This window comes from Zonotrichia albicollis, chromosome 4 (assembly GCF_047830755.1).
Source record: "Zonotrichia albicollis isolate bZonAlb1 chromosome 4, bZonAlb1.hap1, whole genome shotgun sequence".
NCBI classification, from domain to species: domain Eukaryota; kingdom Metazoa; phylum Chordata; class Aves; order Passeriformes; family Passerellidae; genus Zonotrichia; species Zonotrichia albicollis.
Window position 1 is genome coordinate 9,815,528 of NC_133822.1, and position 19,223 is coordinate 9,834,750.

The following is a 19,223-nucleotide window of genomic DNA, read 5'->3' on the forward strand; positions in this document are numbered from 1 at the left end:
CTAACTCAAAGGATGTGCACATCTGGGACATGACTTGAGGCTCACCCTGAATTTTGCAAAAATTATCTAAAGCCTTACAAAAATAAATGGTATTCCTTGGTATTTCTGTCTGGAAGAAGTCAAAATCCCCTTTTTGCATGACTACAGCAGATCAGTTCAAACTGCAGGCACTGGTTTAGGTATACTGTAATTTGGAGGGGCTGTAGTAGGGAGAACAGAAAGGTCAGGCAGTTTTCTACAGACCCTTCCTCATTTGAAACACACTGAAGCCAGTTATTGGCAAAACTTTTATCCTGTCACCATTGAAGAAAAAGTATCTGCCACAAGAGCCTTGTAGTGTCCTCTTGGGTTGAGCTGAGTCCAGCCTGGAAAATATGTTAATTTCCAGTGGTTTTTATATATCAAGTTGGAAACCAAGATGTCAAAACAACCTTACAATTCTAAATATTTCAAATATATAATTTTCATTCATTTTCAAATTGCGTTTGGTTAAATTTTAGCCATATAGTATTAAATATAGATTTTTTTTCTTGACTGATTGACCTTTAGATCTGTTGATAACTAAGAAGAAAAATTACCCTTGTTGGTTTTTCCTTTCCCCTTTGATTTCTATTGATTTATCAGAACTCACTGGGGATTGAAAGACAAGAAAATGAAGATAAGGTTAAAGAAAGGTTAAGCATAGCATCAAAGCCCTTTTCACAGGCAAAAAGGTTTTATGATCTTTAAAATCTCAGCTATATACTCTGTACATAATAATAACTATAATTAAGTGATTGTCTCCCCTTCAAAAAAAAAGTTGAAAATGACACAGAAGAATGGTAAATCGTTAATTAATGATATGCTGTTCTGTTTCCCTTCTGATTACACCTCCTGCTGGGCATGACTGGTCTATTTGCCTCTAATCTCTGCTGTGAATTTGTTCAATTCCACGCCTTTCCGCTATCATGTTTTCACCCCTCCTGACTTTCACAGCTACCATATGGCTACAGAGCCACTCTAGGTTCACTTGGTGATTTCATGGTGTCAGTGTTCAGGGAAAAAGATGACAGTGATATCCAGTAGGCATGCTTGGATCTGGTTGTCCTTCCATGGAAATGCCTAAAATTGCCATGAAAATTATAAAAATGTTCCTAAAAGGGTGGTTTAAAATGAGAATATGGTAGAGTTCATCATGACCATGAAAAATGTATTACCTTAGCTAAAGAAAGAGTTATTTTATCCTAAAACTTGTCTTTTTCACAAAGGACCTGTGTAATATGGGTAGTTTGAAAGCAGTAGCTGGAAGGAATAATGCTTTTAATTCCATTTTACCAGCACAGGGTAAGTTATCTCATTTCACATACGGATGTAGAACACAGTCCTAAAAATGCATTTTTAGCATTTTTGATTTGGAGTGATTTCATGGACAAGCTGTAAATTAATGTCAGAAAGATATGTGCTGTACTTTGATCCCTGGTTCTTTTCTGTGGCTCTCGTTACAATGTCGTTATTATTATTATTACACTCTCCTCCAGCTGGCAGGTATTTATCTTGACCTGCTCCTTAGAATTTAGTCAGTCTCTCTCTCCCCACCCCTCTGTCTGCTCTGTGGCTGAGGAGGGACACACTGGGATGAGTTTCCTCTCCAGCCAGGCTGTGTATGTGCCATTTATGGGCTGGAGTATCACAGGTCAATTTTTAGTTCAGTTGTTCACTGTGAATTGTGTGGGGGTCAGGGTAGCAGGGAATGACCTCGTTTATTTTCTCCCTTAGCTGTTGCCCTTTGCCAGTACCAGTTACAAAGGTGGCCAAAGGAGAAAGGCATGTTTTGTATTTCCTGTAAAATATACTGTTTTCTGAGGATCTGCTCAGAAAAAAAGGCTAAAAAAACAAACTATAATAAAATGGCAACAAAAAAAAAAAACAAACAAAAAAAAAAAACACAACAAAAAAAAACCAAAAAAAACCCCATCAAAAACAACAAATCCAAAAACAAAAACCCAAAACAAAACTAAAAAGCCCCTTAAACGAATCAAAGTAAAAACCACATAGTTTCTATAGGAAAAATTGGAGGGACCTAAGGATTTTCTGAACCAAAAATGGCTGAGCTGGACTCTTCAGTTCCCAGAATCACGTCAACCCAGTAGGTTGGAAGGTCTCCAAACCAAACTCCTGTGCTAAACAGGGCAATTTCACAGTTAGGTGGGTTTTCTGAGGCTGCATACTCCTGCCTGCCAGGGTAGGTGCACTGGCTGTCACTGTTCCAGCCTACGAATCCAAACACATTTTTGCAAAGCACACCAGCAGTCTGCAGATACAGCTCATTTGCAAGAGGTTACAATTAAGCTCTGCATTGAGAAATTGGGTCTAATCTCTATTTTCAATGACAATACATTGCATATGGCTTGCTGTTTTGTAATTTACTCATTATCCCTATTAGTGAAATATGAACATATGACAGCTTTCTGTGACTTGCCATGACTGGAAAATTGGGGAATATTGCTTACAGTTATGTCCTCCTGCAGATGGAGAACTGTACTCTGGCACAGCAGCAGACTTCATGGGCAGGGACTTTGCCATTTTCCGGACTCTGGGGCATCACCATCCCATCAGGACAGAGCAGCATGACTCCCGGTGGCTAAATGGTATGTAAAATGCACATTTCTCTGCTTACACTCATCCAGCCATTAAAGACTAGCACACAGCTCTGTTCCAGCAACATCTGTGACATATACGCTCCTCTTTTATTTGGGGCAGAATTCTGCCTTAAACCAGTTAAACTAATCAAAAGTGATTTATAAAGAAGCATTTTTTGGTTTAATTACGCTGAGATTTGTGGAGTGTGATTAAATTCAAAACATACACAGACAGTATGAGCAGCATAGTCATGCAAGTTGGACAGAAGCTCAAGGCTTGAGGCATCAGCCACACATGAACACAAAGTAGCTCCAGAGCCTTGGGCAGGATTGTGCTTTGTACAGGGTTTAATTTTGGCCAGATTGAAGGGGACGCTGGCCACATCCAGCTGAAAGTCACCCAGCAGAACTTCATGAGCAAGCCAGAGTTGTCAGGAGTTTGGAAAATAAAAAAGGGTCCTGGGGATTTCAAGTGATTTGGTTTCAAAATATCCAATAGTAATGCAAGGCACAATTTCTTGCATTATTGTATGGATATTAGCAATCAAGCCTGTGGTTGTTTATTTGCATGTCTGAGGCAGGGAAGATAGTTTCAGAGGAAATTTGATTTTGCCTTCATGTACCAATATACTTTAGAATGCATCTGAGTACTCTATCCAAGTTCTACTGGAGTCAAATTTACAATAGCTCAAATGGAATTACGCTTAGCTTTAGCTATACAAGGATATGAGCATTTTGGAAAAGAGAATTCATTGTCTGAAAAAGCTGACATTTGAATTAAGTAATACTAACTGTAGTTGCTGAGTTAATTTAAATTTTAATTTTTAAAGTGTTAACTAGCTCTGCTTTGGCTGTACATACTGCTTGCACCTGCACTCCTGTTGTTGAATTCACAAATTATTTTATTCTTAGACATTTTTTGCTCCTAGCCATATTATTTATGTCTCTGCTGAGGTTCAGGCTTTCTTATGTGGTTTTACAATTTAGTGCAAACTGTTCACACAAATTTTAATGTGTAAGCGCAGAGTATGTTTTAAAACACAGTTTGTTATTAGATAGTCAAGACCTTCTGGTATCAAACTGGATATCACATCAGCTGTATATACAATCCATAACAACATCAGCCCCTGACTCCTAATTAAAACCACAAGATGCTCTTGCAAGTTGGATTAACTCTATATATAACATGGATTGGATACACGTATCACATAAGTGTCTATATGACGAGTATGGAGCTGTATTTTAATATGACAAGTTCATGAATCTGATGCATATCCTGTTAAATTTAGTTTTGCTGCAATTCATGTGGACAGCTATCTGCCTAGAAAACTGATTCAGGTCTACAGCATTTCAGTTCTACAATCTGTGCTATCCAATAGCACAAAAATTGTATTCATTGGGTTATTTTATTATGACAGTAGACAAGATTTCTGCTCTTCAGGAAACAGTAAAATACAAGGGTTATAGACATACCCATCTATCTTGATACCTGGTAGAGCAATAATGTGTTAAAGATGACCAACATCAACTTCAGTTATGAGAGTCATGATGACATATTAAACCCAGTCATGCAAGCAAAATCTGCTTTTGTGCAGTAGATTTGCACAATGACAGCTGAGTCAGGAGGATTTATGCAGTGGGAAAATGCAGCCATTGTCCACAGGCCCTGTACTTCCCTGCTGAAATCGTGTCATTCCGCTGTGGATTCGGTTATCAGTCTTTCAGCACTCCATGTGAGAACTGCTTTTCCCAAATTAGCACTGAGGTTACATCTGACAGGGCAGAAACCACAACTGCTCTGTGCTCGAGGTGGGGAGCTGATGAACCTCAAGCTTTCTTGAATTTAAGTATTTTACAAAATGATCATAAAAGTGGAAAGAGCATTTTTTGTATCCCAGGGTGAAAGTGATTTCCAACTCTTAAACAAAGTTCTTGCACTCTATTCCTGTATGGAAAGTTCCAAACTTAATTTAAAACAAGATAAGAATCAAATTGAAACCTTTAGAAATTATTCTTATAACTGTCCATAATTTAATAGAGAACGATCCTTAAGTACATTTTTGAAATCTCTCTCTCCATTGCAACTTAATACATTTACCTTCCTAATATGGAAGGATTGGCCTAAAATCTGCACTACAACATTCCTATTAGAGGCTCTGAGGCTTTACTGTTAATTTTCCAGTGATAAGATCCTGGCAGCCTTTCCACACAGCTCTCCTAATTTCAGCATCTAACATGGAAATCCAAAATTGATAATAGTTTAGGTTTGAAACTCTGCAGGCATGTCGGTTCTTTGATAATTGTTTTTAATTTGTCATTTTTCTTTTTAAAATATGATTACAGAAGAAGCTCTGTGTTTGCATGTTGTTAAAGTGGATATGCTTTTTATGAAACACGCTCACATTGAAGATTGAGGTGTTCACTTCTTTATTAAAGATCTATACAAACTATTTTTGAACCTTAAGTTCGCAGACCTTTATTAGTTTTTTAGCAAATACATGGATTTCTATGTAGTGGTGAGTTTGCTTTCCTAGTTGCTTTTTACAGTGGGCTTAACCTCAGGTAAAAAACCATTATTCTAAGGGGCATATACTGAAAGCTACAAGAGTTCTGATCAAACTGAGAGACAAATTCTCATGTCTGTAGAGTTTAATAGTTGGGTGGTGAGACATCCAGTTCTAAGTCCCTGCTAGTGTTTACTTCAGGCAGAGCAGGAGCTAAATTGCTTTTTCCATACTGAGGCTGAGGTCAGAGCTGACAGGGTGCAGAAATCACTGCTGATTGGTACCAAAAATGGAGAGGAGGAGACAGTTGCACGTGAAGAGCTTGTGAACTTTTCCCAGAAATTGTCTTGCCCTGAACTGGCATAAAAGTAAAACAACATTTCACAGAGTGATTAAGTTTTTGGGATTTAAGCAGGATCATAGAGTTACTACAGACATCACAACGTCACATTCTGGAGATGCTCAACCTTCTTACAGAAATTGTATGTTTTGGGGAAGAGAACTGTGCCCGGCCCAAGGGAAGGTGCTGACCAGCAGCTCTTAAAGACTTCTTGAGTCTCTTAGAGATATTAAATACTCACAGGCTTCTAAAGCTTTCATTTTGTATAAATAATTAAACAGTCACCAAGCCAAATAAAACAAGGGAGACTGATTCTATAGCCATGTAGTCAGGGCATTCATCTAGAAGCTAGGGAACCATACATCAGTCACTGTAGCAGTGTATATTTAATTATTGATACAGAGTTGGCCAGATGTGACAAGGAAGCATTTGCAAAAACACAGTAAAAAAAGCTGGTGCTCAGGGAAGTCATCTTGGACATGAAAAGCTGCAGTTCAGTGCCCCAGACTGAATCATGTGCTTTGTTATAAGCCATGTTTATGCACGCTTGAACATTACTGGCTCCTCTGGTACATGCATGGAGTTTTCTCTGCACAAAAGAAGCTTTGACAATCATATGCAGTCCCAGTGAGGGTCAAGAATTGTTTTGAACTTTCAAAAAAAATTCTAAAGTTGAAAAAAATCTTCTGTACAGCTTTACTATAAGGAACAATAGCCTTGATGTCACACATAAACCTTACAAAGTCTTGCCTATTGGCAAGTGCATGATTCCCTTTAAATGTGCCATTGCCTCTCATAGTTCAGAGGCATAAAGTTATTTTGAAGAAGCATGGATCTTGCCCTGCTTCCATGAACTGCTGCAGAAGTTAAGAAAAAAGATGAGTAGAGTGCTGTGCAGGTGGGAGCAGCTTCCCCTGGTGCCAGGGAGTTCCCTGCTGCAGAGCAGGCAGTGTTTGCTGTACACCATCCCCACGCCTTCCTCCGAGGGCTCAGGGCATGGCTGCAGGCAAAAAGGCAGAACTGGCAGTGCAGTCTACCAGAGCAAATGCTGAGCAATGCAAAGGCAATGCACCCAAGGCAGTTTTCAGGTTGAAGATTAGAGGAGTGGAAGGAGAGAGCTTACAGCCGCTCTCATCTTCTCTGACTTGAGCACAGGGGATATGGCCTTAAACTGTTAACATTTTGTAAAATGAATAACCATAAACATTTATTTTAAAAGCAAAGCAGGATTGGGCTGAGCAAAATCTGAAAGGAAATGAAATCACAAAAGCTGCATTAGGATAGTATTATGAATCTGGTTTGCACCCCAGAAACACTGGCCTCACTCACCCTCTCTTTACTAGACCTGGGGTTAAGGGAGATTGTCAGTCTGGATTTCCAGACTTGGCTTGGAATTTCCTTGCTTTTTATGGGTTTAAACCACTCTATGATATTTTAGCATACTTTCCATGGCTTAATTTTTAAAGTGGAGTAGTAACTGTGCTTAGTTCCCCGAGGTTATTGTCCTTGGTAATCTTTACTTTACAGTTATATAAACAGCTGAGAGTTATAGAGGCTGAGCGACTGTTCAATAAAAAACAAAATGCCCTCTTAAATTTAACAGGGTCCAAGGCAGGAAACATGGATACTCTCCTGGCATTCAAACAGACATGTAGACATCACTTTGTGTAGTTTCCACTTCCACAAAGTGGAAAAACTTCCACTTTGTTGAATGTCCCAGCATTGGCATTACACACACATGATCTTGAGCATGTATGTATTGCACAGTAGACTAATGTCTGCAACAGAAAGAAAAGATTGAAGATATTTTACAGGATTTTTACCTCTCTAATAAAATGCATTAAATGCATCAAAATGTTAGAAATTAATTACTCTTGCTGAGACTTGGGTGTGTACATATTCTGATCCTTGAACCTATAATTAGTCTTTGGTCAACCACACCAAACCGTGTTTCTAGCTGTACATAACCACTGATGGCCCACTGATGGCCCCCTGTGCTGTGCCACTCCCTTGTTCCTAAATGCCTTTCCAGCTTCCCTTTCTCCAGCTCACCTCCTACACATTCTCAATCCATATCTGGATTGCAAAATATGCAGAATGCAAAATACAGGTATCAGCTGTGGAAAGGGGCCACAGAACCCAACCATCCTGGTACCTGGGGTTGTTTCATAAAATACATCTAAGATATTATTGGAGGAAGGAGGTGAGGGATGCTACAAATACAATAAACCTTCATCAAGAGAAGAGCTATTTAAACAAATGACATTACAAAAACCAAACAAACAAAGAAAAAAACTGTGAATTGCACATGAATTTATTTAGTCTTCAAATTAGAAGTCTTGAACTATGATGGGAATGAAATTAGAAAAATCTGTCCAACAGAAGTAGTCAGTGAGGCAGCCTAGCTGGTTTTCAGAGGAACTCAGGTAACATTTTATGTGTTGTTATGTAGCACATTTGCCTGACATCCCAAGAGAGACTACAGTGAGTAGACTAAGAAGCCTCTTCGAGGTCTGCATTACCCATGAATTTACAAGGATGTATTTAAACAACTTTATGAGTGAAAACACTGAGGGAATTTTTTTGTGTCATTTTTTTTGTTGTTGTTCTTTTGCTGTTAATTTTCCTGTGAAGGGATCTCTTGCATTCAAAATAGGCATTTCTATATTTGAGCAGCTGATACGTCCTGTCATGCAGGCTGCAGTGTGGACTGAGTTCCACACTTTCCCTCCACGGCTTGCAGAAGAAACATGAGCAGCTCTGACCCTTGTGGCTCAAAACATGTCCAGATATGCAAGTCTCATTTCTCACTCAATAAGTCCTCCCACCCCCCCATTCCCACTATCTCCATTGCTAAGAATAGTATTAAATAATTTCACAGTGATAAATTCCATGTGTGACAAATGCTAATGTCACCTAACACAGTGCTAGGAAGTGCTCAGAAACTATGGTGACGGTGGCATAATACTGTGAACAGAATGGCACACAAACTCAATTTACAAGGTTTGTTTCTTTTTTTTTTTTCTCCTTAAGTCTGTAGATCCATATTTGAGAGATTGAGTATGAATTTTAAGTTGTTTTTCTGATTGCAATCTAACAAGCTTTATCTATATACATATTTTGTTGCTACCAATTCTTTTTTTCTTGGAAGAAATGTATAATTTTTGAAATCAGAAAATAAATGGCTCCTTATTGTTATTACTAGATATTTATCCTGTCCTAATCAGAAATAGTTACAGCTCAGGTAGCCAAAGGCCCTGCTGAACACTTGACCAGAAGATATTCATGTATTTGAACCAATTGATTCAGTTGAACCTGTCTGAAAACTATTCCCTGTATCTTTAAACAAAATAAGAGAAGCATTTGGTTCAGAAATCAAAGACCAAGTATCAATTAGAATGTGCTTAACAGTTTCTCTGGATGTGAGAAAGGTCATGAAGATGGTAGCTGGAGACAACCAGAAATAATCAAATCTTCCCATCAAGTGGCCTAAATGAAATTATTTGAAATCATTTGAGGACAGAGATCTGCTTTCTCATTCTCTATCCCTCCCATGCCCCCTAGGAGTAGGTAATTTTCTTCATTAAATATCAGTGCTGTGGATGATATTTTGTTCTCTTTAGGTTGAAAAGAGGTAAAAGTAGCCAAAGGACAAGTTTTGAGGTTGGAGTGGAAAAAGCAGATAGGAAAGATGAAGCAGCAGAGAACATTCTCCTGATCTGACTGTGCATTTTGAAGGCTTCCTGACACTGTAGAGAATATGGCCTGGAGCAGGAAGACTTGCATCAGTAAACAATTGGTCTGAGCTACAGCCACAGTGTGCTCCAGGAAGTTGGATACAAGTTAGTCCAGGAACCTGACTTAGGACGTGTATATTACATGGTTAACCATGGGCTCATTCATGGGTTTTAACTTGGTCAACCTTACTATCCACACCTAAAAAATGTAATAGCTGGGACTGCAGATTAGAAGCCATGCTTTGCTGCAATTGATTCATTCTGTGACTCTCTTTATAGTGCATATAAGATGAAAAATAGTGGTAGAGGTTAGAGTTCTTTGTTCACTGTTTCCACTGGAGACCAGAGAAGTTTCTCTGCTGCATAAAATACACTTTTAGGAAAGAAGTTCATAGTTCTCAAAACAATTAGTGTGGGATATGACCCCAGTCCCATGCAGATCACTGCAGCATAGTCTTTCTAAAAAGCGACTTGTCAGTGATGGACAGTTTGAGATCTGCACTCACTCCTGTGCACTGAGTTGGTCTATTGGTGATGTGCCTTAAAATTGCTAAATTTTATGGTTTTGATTTCAATTGTGAATTGAAAGGTCAACATATCAATATATATCAGTTTAACAACCCAGTAAATTCTGATGAGTCTCATGTTGGGGTGAGATCTGAGAGTGCAGCCATTCCCATCACCTTCTCTGGAAGGCAGTTGGATGAAAGAGCCAGAACAAGCTCTGGGGAGATTCTGGATGTGGATAAATCAATGTACCTCTGTACTGGGTAAAACTGGTGATCACATTGAGGTGTTCAGATTCAAATCTGATGATGCAGGTGAGTTGATTTCTATAGTCATTCTTTAGAAAAATAAATCCAAATCTTATTTGATTCTTTCAGCAGCAGGAGCTGTGTAGAAGTCCACCTGCATGAGCACACTCCAGGAATAAGTTTAGTTGGAGGGGTAGAGCTCTGTGCCCTTCTCACACTAATTAAAAATACCTGCAATTTTCCAATTATCAATAGTCCCAGTGATATCTTATCTCCTCTAAAAATTGTTTTTTCTTTCCTTTATTTTTTACTCTAAGAGGGGATATTTTTTCTATTGATTTATTTCAATGAATAACTTAAAGAGTTGTCAGTGGATGGCTTTGTAAAATGATGGTCTGCCCACTTAAGGAGACAAACTTAGTATATTATTCAAGTGGCAATAACCTCTACTAGAAAGCTTTGTGTACTACTTTCAGTTAATGGATGATTAAAAAGATAATATCTATCTATCTATCTGTCTCTCTATCTATTTATCTATCTATCTATCTGTTACCCACATGCATCACTTCATAGGAGGACTCTCCCTTTTCCCTGGAGATAAATCTCACTAGGAAAAAAAGAGCCATTTGTCCAGAAAAGGTGTACTGTTCAAGTTTTAAGTTTGCATTTTCCTTTGCTTTTGGTACAGGACCCACTTTAAATTACACAACAGCAGTTTCTTTGTAATTATCATTTTTGCAGAGATCCAAATCAGCTTAAGCAAAAGCAAAGTTCAGATTAGGTGGCCAGATTCCAAAGACAGAGCCTCTGTGTTAGAGACCTTGCAAATTCAAGTAGGTTTCCCATGATCTCTGTGAGAGCTCATCACAGCTCTGATGCTTGAAAACCAGTGACTTTTAACTACCAAATTGTGCCTCCTTTCTTGTTCACAAAAGTCACTAAGCAGTTTTTTCAGACAAGTTAAGCAGAAATCTGTTTGTAGGAGTCACACAGCAGAATACTAATTGATTTAAACAAAGGAGGAGTGGGTCTGTTACAGCCCCCTTTATTGGGATATGACATACATCCGAATTTTCCTTTTGCATTCTTGTGTTGTTTTGTGCTTTTTTCCTTCTGCTCTAGCCATCAATTTAATGAGTGTTGACCCTGTCAATACCAATTTCCTCTTCTCAGGCCACCATGTTCAGGGTTTGGTTGGCATTCAATAGAGATTTACTGTTGACTGGGTAATTTGAGTTCATGTGTGTGGTGAAAAATTAGTGAGGAGAATTACCCAGAAAAGTGGATGCCATGACAATACATGTCACCATGGTGTGACCAGCTCTGCTGACATAGGTTTCAAAAGCTCTCCCCCTGTGAAAATGGGGCCTGTTTGCAAATTAATTAGTTTCTGGCAGCAGCTTGATTGTTGACCCAAAGTTTGTAGAGTGGAAAAACAATCAGATTAGTGTGTTCAATATAAAGGCCCAGCGCGGCGCTCGAGTGCAGTTTGCCAGACTGTTGAAGCCGTGAATAGAGTGAAACAAATTCTTCTTTGAGAAGCCAAGGCAAAGGTTAAGTGTGATGTGACTGGAGCACGCTGGCCATGGGGCGGTGGGGAGAGAATCAAAGGTTTCAGCCACACAAAAATGGAGAGTGCTGGGCGAGTTGCATTGAATTTAATGAAATTCGCAGCTTCAGACGCAAAAGTGTTTGGCAATGTTTTAGTCTGTGTTAAAGGGGGAAATAAGATGGCTTTGTTTTAAGAGGTTTTCTTTGTGCATCCATGTGGGACACCAGGGACTGAGCCTCTAAAGGGTATTAGAGAGACTTCCTGAGCCTGCATGCTATTTCTAAGCACCTGCAGACTGAGGTTTGTACCAGTACCTCCCACTCCCCACCACACACCAACTCCCTTTATCTCCAGTGATTCAGTCCAAGCTTCCCATTCATCACCTCCAACATTTGGACAGGGTTTTGCTTTTAAGTAGTGTTTGTGCAGGGGCTCATGGACAAATATATTAGAAATCCATGTTTATGAAAAAATGACTTGTTAAACCTTGTTGTCGAGGTAGTGAGTCAAAAGATAGATACTAAAAGGTACAACAGACCAGATCTGTAGCTGATAATACATGACAATTACCTCTATGCAGCCAAGATCTGATTTCTGATCTCATTATTGTGCTCATCTCATTTCATTATCACTCTTCATTCCTTCAATGGCTATTTTTTTACATATGCTTGCCCTTCATCATCCATTTTTGTCATTCAGCGTTGCTATCACCCTTGTAGTATTTTCTTTATATCAAACAATTCCTATGCATATTTAAAACTACTGTTTTCCCACTATGACAAATAGAAAGAAAGAAAATGCCAGCTATTGGGAGGGAGCCCATGTTCATGGGCAGTTGAGGTGTCTTCTTTGGGAGCAAAGTCTTAGTCCTGTTGGCCTGGATCAGAATGCCTGGCAGACCCAAAGGAATGCCAGGGAAAAAAGGGCCTTGGGAAAATATGAAGGGCTGCACACAGCCCACCACATAGCCCCCACCCCATCAATTAACTGGGATGCCCAGCAGAGTTAATGATGTGAGGACACAGCCCCCTGGTCTGTTCCCACCTCTTTTCCCCATTCCATAAAATTCCAGCTCTTAGCCCGCGACCTGTGCAAACTCTGCGGTTTGTTCTCGGTAATGGGGCTGAACCTGCCCCCTTCCCAGCAACATTCCTGAACCGTGAATTGCTTGTCCCAAAAGGCATTTAGTGCTGCTTGCAATTAACACAACTGATTGCTCAAAGCCGGCACCTGAGGTGGCATGGAGCCAGCTGGAGGCATAATTGGCTCCTTAGCTGGAGAAACATCCACTTCAGAGGGGAGTCTGTGACGATGGAGTTATTAGTTCAGAGGAAGCCAGGTATGTGAATACCTGTTCTATGCATTAAAGCCTCCACCAGCACTAGGCACAGATGAATTATCACAGACTCAAAGCCTCCCTTTCTCTCTGTCTCCGGAACTTCCCCTTCCCTTTGTTCCTGAAATCGTGCACATTTCAGCCTGAATATTTGTAGGGCTGAGTAATTGCTTTTGTTCTTTGGGTTATTTAATTACAAATCTCAGTAGATGACAGGTCCTCTGCTCTAAAGGAAGACATCACATTTGCACAGTTACAGAATCCCAACACAAATGTGTGTGGCAAATCAGTGACTGCAGATTTATTCATGCCCTCTGGGACCTGCACTGCCTTTTCAGCTTAGCATGCAATATGATTTAAATTACAGCTTGTGCAGAGCTGTGCCTTAGGATTACACTCCATGTTTCCAACTGTTTATAGTTCAGTGAGCTTTAACCTCTGTGATTCTGAAAATTAAATAATGTCACGGCTGATATCAAACTGATGGCTGGTACTAGAATGCTAAACACTGTGTAGTATTAAAAGCCTATTTTTACAACAAAGTGGAAACGTCAGTGTATTTAAAACATTGATATCACGTTCAGGTAGTTCAAGAACACAATTCAAAAGTTACACTAGCAAAGAATGGCAAAGCTAATATTAAACTCTATTATCAAGGATAGTGTTTCAACTCCTGTGTTTAACAGACTTGTGGCTGTGGACTTTACTAGAGCAGGACTGAGCCTAACGCAGGGCTTTGTGATGACACAAAGACTTGTAAGATCAATAAATGTAGATAGACCATCTGTTGTGGTTAAATTCACATTTGTTAATTTCTTGGAGAAGTTTTGTTATTTCTGAAATACTATGATACATCAAGTGTTACATCTTGAAGATGTTTTTGTGCTGTAGCTGTGGACATCTTAATATTTCTGTAGGCTTTGAAGAGGAGCAGAGGAAACACCTAATTAGAAAGATCTGTATTTAATATGACATGTAATTTCCCTTCAGATTACATTCCATTATTTGCAAGGGTTGAATTGATACAAAAACATTGAGGTTTTTTTCTCCATTTAGTTCTGCAAACCCATGTTTCCAGGATAGAAACTGTTCCAGTCCCGCTTGAGCCACTTCACCCTGTTCCTCCCCATGCTCTGTCAAGGCAACACTGCGAAACAAAAGGGTGAAACTGATGTCACCAACAGCATCATTTGGGCCACAGAGCCTCATTCATGACTGTAGTGTAGGGAAGGGGGAGCAGGAAGAGAAAAGGACAAATGGCAGAGACAAATGGATACTTACTTTTCACTTGTAAAGGCAGCATGTTGGAATAAATAACAGAAAATACAGAAGAATGCACACAATTTCAGTTATCAGATATGATATACAGATCACAGACACAAAAAATTTTTGACAAGTGGTTACTCATTTGATGCCTTTGAATTTTGACAGTGCAATAGATCCTGCACCTCCCATTTTCCTGCATGGCCAAAGTGATACTTTTTTTCCCTTGACCTTTATACTACTTATTTCAGGCTTCAGTGTCCAGCTCTTAGTTATTAAAGTGGTGTCAGAAGTATCCCATCCCTTGCTATTGCATTGGATTCCATGGGCTTGTGTAAATTTATCTGTTTTAAAGGGTGGCTGTTAAGTTTGATTTTTAAACATGTAACTAAGTGCTTTGACATACTATATGGTAAAAAAAAAAAAAAAAAAAAAAAAAAAAAAGATTAAGTGATTAAGTGTACAGTAACATTTAAGAGATCAAAGTATGAAGGTGATGACCGGCTAATAGCTGATAGTCAGAAGCAGTGAATGCCATAGATGATGTGCTGGTGTACAGATAACGTACAGTGTTACTGAAATGTGATAACATTTCTTTTGAGAATCTCTATATCAGTCTCAAATGTTGTCCAAAAAACTGTTGGGAGTGACCCACCAAAACTGAGGCTGATAAGCCTTTTTTTGCTGTATTTCCCTCTGTTCTGAGATCACTGTATCACTGTGTCTATAGGCTGAATGTTTCTGTTAGTAAGGTGAGTTGCCTTGTGGTATTACCAGGGAAAATTACCTCTTTCAAAGGCAAGGGTTAAACTGTAAATCTTTGAAACCACCATTTATTGCACAGCATCCAGCACAATTTGTTTTGTTCCAGAGCACTTAGAGTCTCCACAAACACCCTGAGTAAATGAGGACAAAATAGTTCCCTTTCTGATTTACCTTTTAAAGTGATAAGCTGGCCTGTGTTTTCGTCCTAGCTTATAGAAAATAATATTTTTAACATATCTTTATATATATAAATTTAATTTCCTTTTGGCAGACTTTAAAGATTTCTGTTCAGATAGGTACAGCAAGATTTTTAGGAAAATTTTGTTAGAGAATTTGGTGTAAACAGAAACAAGATAACATTTCAGAAACAGCATTTGTACAGATGATCATTCAGGAAAAAAAGAGCAGAAGAAAAGTTACTTTGAAGACTGGATTACATATTTTTCCCATTCACTCGACAGGTTTTATGAAAAAAGTTGCAAGCATTTAGTGATAATACATTGTATCTGTTAATATTGCCACATATCTGAGGATTGGTGTTTATTGATTTTTTTACTGCTCTTTGGGCAAAATCCAATATCCTTGTGAGTCAGAAGTGTTCTATTGATGTCACTGAGATTATTCATATTTCCTGAGCTCTAGAATAACATTTGTCACCCTGTAAAATTTGGTAGTCATGGGGCACAGCTCTCTTCAGCTACCCACTCCTCCAGTCTCTATGTCCTGTTCTCCTATTTCTCTAAAGCAACTTCCAGTAAGGGCAGAAAAGCTCCATGGTAGAAGGTACAAAACCTTTCTATGTAGTATTTTATGTGGACTTGTGGATCATCAGTTTTTTTCACAAGATGGTGTAAATGGGTTGTCATTATCAATACTAAGTTCTGTTCCATGTTTGACATACTGTCAGCTTTAATATTTTGTGCCAGACCTGTTGGTAGAAAGCATTCTTTAAAAAAAAAAAATCCATTTCCCATTTATTATAGGACCCATACTTTTTACTGCTCTTCTTTTTCTTATTACTTTTTAAATACTTCTGAAAGTTTGCTTGTACAGAATTAAAGTATAAGCCACTGAAACAATATTTGAGAACAAAAACTTTCTGACAGTGCAGGTACCATTGCAAAACATTTCTATCTGAAGCAACTTCACAGTTTTCATCTCACCTGTGCTATCAATGTTTTTTTTCTTTTTTAATGAACAGAACTAAGTTTCACATCAACAGTAAATGAGTACATTATTTCAGTTGTGCAAAACCCTGTTAATACCTTATGCTGACTGAAGCTAGATTAAGTTGAAACACATAGCACTCACATGACCACTGAAAGAGGTTGTCATAACTGATGCTATCACACTGAATACCTCAGGTTGTGCTGAGGGATTTTTCTTACACTTACAGATGCCCTATTGCATTTTGTGTTGCTGTGCTACACTGACACATGAGCTAAAACCAGTCATTCATCCAGCCCTTTCCTCAGGTTTTGCTGCCATCCCTCATTAATCCCACTTTAATGGATTTTGTGTCAAGTTGCTTTACACTAGCTGTAAAAGTTCATAAAGCCAACAAAATGTTTCTTGTAGTTTGACAAAATTACCTCAGTTCTTTAGCCAAATTTAAAGGATTTAACAAAGAAATTCAATTACAGGAGACTGGAAAGGTTAGGAGATTGCCGCAGGAGAGTTCTCCACTGGATAACTCCGTGGGCAGTGGCATGGGCTGATGATCATTTTCAAATGAATGAGCATCCCTCACTGAGAGTTGAGACTATGCTAGAGGCCTGTCCAGTTTTTGATGTGACATCAGGGAGGAGATCTTTTTACAGCTACACAACCCCTTCCACATACTTCAAATTGAACCTGGCAGAACAAAATTTGGAGTTTTTCTTCCTGTTTTCAAAATAGATGATTTTTGAAGCCAAGGACATATTTTTTCACTTTTTAGGCAGAAAAAAGTAATATTTCTATGGACAAAGGGTTCTGGAGACATGGTTGTGCACTTCATGGAGCTGACAGAGAAATATTAGGAGTTTAGCTTTCAGGAGACAGAGGCTGAAGATGTTCTTGTCAAGTCAGTGCTGTTCAGCTTTGCCAGTCGTACTGCTGAGAGCTGTCTCATTTTCCCTGCCCTGGAATATGTTTGCCATGATAATCCCCAGCTATTTCTCACACTCAGCCAGGTATCTGCCTCCTGCAAACTGCTGTGTCAGGAGTTTGGCTATAGCACATTACCTCAGCCTTCAGAGCACCTTCTTGTGCCCTTTATTTCCAGGTGGCAAAGAGGAAGAACATTCCACCAAGACATAAACACACATCTCTCAGCATTCAGAAAGGCCTGAGAAAATCACATTAATGGAGAGGAACAGGTTTTGGTTTCTGACTTCTAGGATCAGCTGCCATAAACTGCTTCAGCATCTCCGGGGACTTGTGCTCCACCTGTGAATCTTCAGAGCTTACAAAAGGCAGGCCTGTAGCATGGCTCTATATGCCAAAAGTCTGTAACACCCCAAATCAGAAACATCTTTTGTCTTCAGTGCCTCCACGCTCCACTTCCTCCCCTAATACATCACGTCTCAGCATAAAGACTCTGGTATTTAGTTCTTGTCACTCATCCAAAGCTCTAAAGATGTAGGTTACACAGTTAAGGCACAGGCTTTCTAGTGTTTTTATTTCCAAACATCAATGTCAAAAACTTCAGATAAATGACTGAGAGAGGAAGAAACGGGCTCTTAGCTGGAACTCTCATTACTTTAAGAAACAGAGAAAATTAAGATTAAAGTATTCCTAAATGGAGACAGTGTGCTGCAAGCCTCACTTTCTGTTCTGTGATGGACACTAGTTTTCTCAGTTGCCCAGTTACTCTCTCTGAGGGACAAGTAAGTAAGTTTAAAATTAATTGTGTTGATAGATATACAACAACCTTGAAACACTGTCAGAAATGGAAAAGAGGTGTTAATTTTGCTTGTTGTTCTGTAAGGAGATAATAATCACCTTTTTTAAATTAAATAGAGTGGATAGATCATAAGCATTGTTTTGTGAGAAATCCAATTTATCTTGAGCATTAGGCTATAATTTTACTGAAATTTTATATTCACTTTTCTTCACCATATAATTAGTCTTTAACAAGGAATCAAAACTATTGTTGTCTCTTTAGAACAAAGGCTCCAGAAACTGATAATTGCATCAGAGATCAACATTTTCTCCCTTCTGTTTCCTGTGGGAGCCAAAATGTTACTCCCATGATATGTTCATGCTGAATTATGCCTCTAAGGCAGAGGAGATGAGGGATTTTGGGGTGGTGGCATTGTCTTGGCAGGTACTCAGGGACTCATTTACAATTCACCAGAGGTGCTGAGCACCCAAACTGAGGTTGGGCTCCCCTCACCCTGCATCACTGCCAGCCCCCAGTCCCAGCCTGGCCCTGCCAAGTTTTCTCTTCTTCTTGCTGCCCCCAGCATGAAGCCTGAATGCTTTAGGATGTTACAACACCTTTTCCCTTTCTTGCTTTTGCCTCAAATACAGATCAGCAATTCCTTTAAAAAACTCATCATTTAAATGCTGTTTTATTGTCTATCACAATGAGAATGGTGCATGGATGACACTTATGGTCAAGCCACTGTAAAAGCCAAAAGGGCTAGACTCCTCTTGCTGTATGTGTAAGTGTACTTTAAGATGCAGAAGAATTTACATGTGTAAAAATATGGTGTGTCTTTTTTTAATTCATGTCTTTTGAGTGTTATATTGCTGCTGCAGCCATGTATTGAAATGACAGAAGAGTGATATGTTGTTGCTGCTTTTAATACCTTTCATCCTTGAAAGTCTGTAATCTCTTTGTGTCACACAAGTCACCACTGAAGCATAGCAGTTGGAATCTGCAGAGGAAGGGTTTGTTGGTTTGAGATTTTTTTTTTTAATTATGAAAAGAGTTTGGAATAAAATATTTTTTATAGTACACTATTGAAATGAAAAGAAACTTTAGTTAAACCTTACACTTATTAGTATGTTTTATAAGCTGTCTCACAAAAATTGCATTTACTAATCCTTGAAAATTTGATAAAAAATAGTATATCACTTCTAAAAAGGAGAAACTACCTGACATAACTAATGCACTACTCTAAGATCATCTTGACTCAAAGATAAGCCATTTGATGATTATCATCAGCCTTTAAAACTCTTTCTGAGGGGAATTTCCATTGCAAAATCAGTGAGGGACCATAGGGCTTCTTACCTTGTAATAGCTGCTGACAGCTTATCATGCATGGCCTGCATGCCACACATCCTCCTGACTTTGTAAACAGCATCTTTAAATGACATCTCTACTCTGTGGTCTGTCCTTTCTGTGTTAGCATCTGACAATAA

The 19,223-nt window shown here is 38.9% G+C and overlaps 1 protein-coding gene across 2 annotated transcripts in view; it reads left to right on the top strand.

The window, feature by feature from the left end:
- The window catches only part of SEMA3A (semaphorin 3A), a 166,089-nt gene that overhangs the window by 103,222 nt on the left and 43,644 nt on the right, over nucleotides 1-19,223 (top strand). For both annotated transcript variants that reach the window (XM_074538777.1, XM_005489169.4), the window contains one exon: nucleotides 2,508-2,627. In XM_074538777.1, coding sequence (XP_074394878.1) covers nucleotides 2,508-2,627 — 120 coding nt within the window. The remainder of the gene's footprint in view (nucleotides 1-2,507; nucleotides 2,628-19,223) is intronic.